The sequence below is a fragment of the Lepisosteus platostomus genome, chromosome 6 (assembly GCF_059453375.1).
Source record: "Lepisosteus platostomus isolate fLepPlt1 chromosome 6, fLepPlt1.hap1, whole genome shotgun sequence".
Classification (NCBI taxonomy): Eukaryota; Metazoa; Chordata; class Actinopteri; order Semionotiformes; family Lepisosteidae; genus Lepisosteus; species Lepisosteus platostomus.
In genome coordinates this window covers 14,574,585-14,580,142 of record NC_142616.1, presented here as the reverse complement: position 1 = coordinate 14,580,142, position 5,558 = coordinate 14,574,585, and the positions used below count along the sequence as shown (strand labels likewise).

The 5,558-nt window shown below is 40.1% G+C and overlaps 1 protein-coding gene across 1 annotated transcript; it reads right to left on the bottom strand.

Annotated features, from left to right (window-relative positions):
- Nucleotides 1–424: 424 nt before the first annotated feature.
- On the bottom strand, nt 425–4,955 carry LOC148660509 (erythroid membrane-associated protein-like). The gene is made up of 4 exons (XM_088637975.1): nt 4,029–4,955; nt 2,974–2,994; nt 1,177–1,203; nt 425–1,045 (listed from the first exon to the last, which is right to left on the bottom strand). Exons 1-4 carry the CDS (start codon nt 4,294–4,296, stop codon nt 504–506), a joined length of 858 nt encoding a protein of 285 aa, XP_088494101.1. The 5' UTR covers nt 4,297–4,955; the 3' UTR covers nt 425–503.
- Between the last annotated feature and the right edge of the window lie 603 nt (nt 4,956–5,558).

Here is a 5,558-nt window from a genome sequence, read left to right as displayed (position 1 = left end):
AGTGCATTCATTGAGGTTGTTTCTATTGCCTTATGTCCAACATTATGTGAACAAAGGAGATTACTGAAAGGCAGCAGAGCAGGCAGGATAAAATACAGACAATGAACTGCGCGTTTGAAAAAACATAATTTATTTTTCTAAATAATCAGTTTTAATATTTTTACAGCCTTCTCTTTTTTGATTAGAAACTTTTATAGCATAAGGATTTTCATAAAAATCTCTGGCTTACAGCCCTCACAGATGTAATAATTCCATGCTGCTTTTATATATTACTGATCTAAATGTCATTTTTGTAACTCTCACAGGGTATTCTGATGATTGTAATGCTTGATGTTAAAGGAAGTTAGAAATCAGTGGAAATAGAGCTCGAGTAACAAAACTGATGGCGCTGTTATTTTAGTTTTTGCTTGATCAACGAACAACACAAAATAATCTGATTTTAATATGATTTCAAAAGACACAGCAGTTATTATACATGCTGCCCCTCCCACAGATGTTGTGTGTCACTCAGGGGGACTGACAGGAGTGATGATCAGAGGGGCTGAGTTTTCACCCCCATCATTGGTACAGGGGCTGAAGAAAGGGTAGATCTTCTCCCTGAAGGTGTCGTAAAAGGTGAACATGTGGGACCTGGCCTCCACGTTGTAGAAGGAGACCTGCCCCTCCTCGTAATCCACACACACCCCCACCTTTTGGGGCTTCTGGGCCAGCCGGAGGTCAACAGGGACAGTGGAATTTGCCGTGTACGTCCCACCCCTCAGCCACACAGTCCAGATGCCAGCCTCAGGGCACATTGTGATCTGCCCCTTCCTTTTGATGGACTCTCTGACGACTCCTAAAGTCCAGGCGGACTTATTTTTCACCTTCACCTCCCAGTAGTGTCGACCTGAGGTGAACCCATCCTTTCCCAGGACATTGACACAGGAAGTAAATCTCTCTGGATTGTTGGGGAGATCCTGTCGTGTGTCACCATGTCTGACTTGTTTGCCATCCTCAGACAGGATGAGATGGGGATGAGCTGTTCTGGGGTCCAGAGTCACGTCCACTATGGACAAGAAAGGAGACGAATGAGAAGATCTGTGGATGAACAGTGTTAAGTAATCCCAGTGCACTGAACCTATACTTTGTGTATCTTTAATGAGATTGACGAATGCTTGAGAAACCAAACAGTCTCACCTGCATTCCTGCGTGCCCTCTCAAATTCTGTAAAGAGAAAGAAATGTAACAAGATTTAAGTATGTGTCCAGCTGGAGATAAAAACAGGTGTGTCTTCACTGCTGTCTGTGTTGAGTTCAGGTGTGTGAACAGGTGTGTCCTCACTGCTGTCTGTGTTGAGATCAGGTGTGTGAACAGGTATGTCTCACTGCTGTCTGTGTTGAGATCAGGTGTGCAGCAGGGTGATCTTGTGTGTCAGGGGTGTGTGCAGCTGGAGAAAGTGCTGTTTGATGCTGCTCCTCCCACAGGGTAGTTTGAACTGCTCTCTGTCCCTGAGCCTCAGCTCTGCCTCACTGCTTCACAGTCAGAAGCTCTGGGACAGAGAAAATGCTCAGACTCCTGTGAGGAGGGCTATGACCTCAGTCTACAAGCAGGATCCTGACTTCAAGGTCTTGCTTCAGAGAGCCCCTTCTCATAAAACAACAAGCCAGAGGAGCAGGTGCCTCCATAGAAAGAGCAGACCTGACTCTCAGGAAAAACATGCTACAGACAGACTTGAAAATGTGACATCAATAGACATGCACAATGGGGACTGTACTGTATAAAAGCTTCAGTCTTAGTAAAACTGAGGTCCAGACTATACTGTATGTGGTCATTAAAAATCCCAGGGTGTTTCTCGAAAAGAGTAGGGGTGTTACCCTGGCGTCCTGGCCAAATTTCCCCCTAGCCTTTACCAGTCATGGCCTCCTAATTATCCCCGTCTCTGAACTGGCTTCATCCTTCTGCTCTCCTCCCCACTGAGAGCTGCTGTGTATGAGCAGCCTGGTGCATCATCCAGGTGGGGCTGTTTGCTCGTCAGTGAGAGTACATTCTCAAATCGTTACAGCAGACAAAGAAGCAGAATCTGAGAAATCTATTCACTAGGACAGCGACTGATATGGGGATATGCTTTTTTCCTCACCCTGTGCTGGCAGGGAGATGGCAGTGAGCTCCCTTTCATTAGCTCACATCACATTCAACCTGTAAATACTGATCTTCTAGTGATTCTGAGCCCTGAGATTCCAACAGCACAGGCACACACCACTGTTGTCAGTACTGACACTACTGCACTTCTGCTGTCACTACTATTGTTGCTTCTCTTGTCACTGCTACTGTTAGGGCTGCTGTTTCTGCTACTGTCACTACTGTCATGGCAGTAGTGAAAACAGTGTGATATATGTATTATTACTTTAGATTATGAAGAAGACCAACACAGAAATTAACTAGTACTGAAGATTTTTATTTTCTTGATTATCCTGTGCTGTATAATTGAGGATAAATCTTATTCTTACTGTGTTTTTGTGTGTTGTTTTTTCTTCATTTTCTTCAATAAAAAAATTAACAAAATTTGATATTTTAAGTAGTTATTATATAGCAGAGTAACTATCGGAATTATTATTCAGAACATATTTTCAGATTCATAGGAAATGTATTTGTAGTTGATTAATATTTCACTCAGCAGGGGAATCTCGGTATAGAGATGATGTTGTCCTGATCACTTATAGATCTTAGTTGGCAACCGTTGACTCTGGTCATCATACTAATTACACAGTGATTTTAGATCATTTTAATTTTAACCACATAATCACAGGTAAACCATCTGAAAAATAAAACCTCTGTATTTTAGTAGTTTCTGAGCTGGTAATAAATAAGGCTGACAAGGTGGAGCAGTGGTTAGCATTGATCCTTTCCAGCATTGACTGCATTGTGTCTCTGTCCAGTTAGTCTGCTCTTTCAGGAATCATGAAAATGAAGTTCTGCAACACTTTGGCTACTCACCCAGGTCCACAGCAAGCCGGCCTGCAGGCAAAATAAAGGAAAGCATGTGTTGGACGGGTTTTAATATTCATTTAAACTGAGATTCTTGTTTAATGTACATACAGTTTGAATGGTAGACTGAGTTCACATGTGTAAGTCCCTACTTATATTCAAAATCTTGAAAAACAACTCACGTTTCTGTGTTTAACTGGTGGCGTTATTCATTGTGACATTCTATACAAAGTTTCAATTAAGTGTAGATTCAAAGGAAACAGCAGATATGATGTCATGCAAGTACAAGAAAAAATAATGTTATTGTCACACCTTTCAGTATTGTATAAGCTGACCTTCACATACAATATGTGTACAAAAGAATCTAGCATGTATCTGTTTAAACCTACTGACTTGTTAGGAGAAAAATAGCAATTTAAAAGCACAAAGACACACAAACTACTTCCACAGCAGTCTTGGAAGATCATCTGCTGGGGAAACACAAAAGTCAAAAGTCAAAATCTCCTACTTTAGCAATACAGCAGCGATATTCCCTGCTTTCTCTTCAGAGGAATGGTATGGTACATATAAAATATTATAGTTTATGCTTATTTCAAAACTATTCAGGGAAAGAAATATACATTACATTATAATGTCAATGGAAAAAAATAAACATAAATAAAATATATCAGTGCTAAAAACTGTAATTGTTCTGATGATGTGTTGCATGATCTACCTGACTTCACTAGTGCATACAGCAGGCCTGCTGTACAAACAGTGTCCTTGCAAGATTTATTATAGATCAAGACCTGCAGTATTACTCAAATTACTACTTCTGTCATGGCTACCACTACTACACTACTACCGTCACTAACCCTGCAGTCACTATTGCTGTCATTGCAGAGGTGTATTTATAAAATATAAATGAACACCTTTCATTTGTTTTTCTTTCATGCATAGATCACGGTGCATACAATACAATGGACATATACAATATATCATGTTACATACTGTAGATTTTAACTATACTGTGAAGTAGAAAACCAAAACATGAATCTGATTTTAAAATAACCTTTAGAACTTACCATGTTCCATCTTGCCTTCCAGATCTGAAGCGATTTTGTTTTCGTGAAGGCCACGCAGAATTGTAATTGTCTTATTAACTGCGCCATCTTCCTCAAAGACATTAATCAGACGTGTTGCCAGGTCTATCGTATCACAGTTGACGACTTCTACTCTAGGGAACTGGCCATCTTTTCCCATATCAATGAGCTTCTCCTTGAATCTCTTCAACCTGTCGGAATCCAGACTGTCCAGGCTGTTGATGATCCGGTCCTCGATGGTTGAGCTCATTTTCTATAAATCTCTTCTCCAATTCCTCTGTGGATATTTATAGTACAATGAAGCAAAGTCTTAAAAAAGTTTAAGTTTAACCCAACTACTCTTTTCAATAGCAATGAAAGGAAAACTTGAAGTGATTTTAAGCAAGCTGATACGATACAGTGTCAGGAAATGTTTGTCTTCTGTCTTTTCGTCTCTCCTTCAGAGTTCTTCTCTGTGGCTTTGACTTGCTGACGTCACTCTTCAAACCTGCTGTTTCACAAGTGTGTCTTGGGGTGGGATCTTTGTACCTTTTTCTGCCCTGATGTACTTAAAAATAAAATGTTTACTTACCTAAAATAACTTCTAAAATAAAAAAAACTAAAATAACTTCCTAAATTTAATGATTATTTTTTCAACTTTAAGAACATGATAAGCAGGTTTTTTACTGTTTCCATTTCTTTGCATGCTATTAAACAAGTATTACATAATTCCTTCCAATGACAAACAATAGTCTATTTTTCCAGTGAAATAAAGTACAAGACTGTTACATGTTACAAAGTCCAACAGTGTGTCCTGCCCCTTACAATTCATTATATAACACCGACTCTATTATACCTGTTTGTTTATGAAATGGCTCAAATTGTAGAAGAAAAAATACAACCTCAGTCTAGTTTCAATTTTAATACATGCTAACATATTGACTTGAATAATGTTAATCCTCCAAAAACACAGGAAAGTGTATGACAAAAAACAAGACAGCCTCTGAACCTTTGCCATTTTTATGATTTGCTCAGCAGTTATTCCTCTACTGGAATGCTCAGACTTTGAAACTCGATTACAGGAAAATCACTTTCAAACTCAAAAGCACTGCTTTTGCCTTGCAAACACACTGCATTGCTGTAGTTCGAATGAGCTATAAAAGAGTGGACCCTTCATACACTGCCATCCCAATGGGCCTGCAGGGCTCAGACACCAGTGAGCAGTTCTCACAATTAATGTACCTCTGACAGTAATCACTGTTGGAGTGATCTGGGGTGAACTGTGGCTGTTTGGGCTCAGAGACCAGTGAACAGGCATGGGCTTGTCCAAGCTGTACAAGAGGAAAGTGTCAGAATCCCACAAGACAGCATCATCAACCTGGAGCAGAGCAGGAATTCCAGGTGGACAGTGAGTGTGTATGAATTTATCAGTGACCACAGGCACGCACTTCTGACCTCTGACATTCACAGGAAATACTTGTTGATCAACCCTGCTGATGACAAATTTTGATCTGTGGAGTCCATTTACCTCGA

Bases quoted from the DNA above. Each gene is read 5' to 3' on its own strand.
- LOC148660509 (XM_088637975.1), bottom strand. From the start codon at position 4,296: ATGAGCTCAACCATCGAGGACCGGATCATCAACAGCCTGGACAGTCTG. The intron at 1,204-2,973 runs GTGAGTAGCCAA...TTCTCTTTACAG, and splicing joins CCGGCTTGCTGTGGACCTGG to AATTTGAGAGGGCACGCAGG. The intron at 1,046-1,176 runs GTGAGACTGTTT...TCTTGTCCATAG, and splicing joins GAGGGCACGCAGGAATGCAG to TGGACGTGACTCTGGACCCC.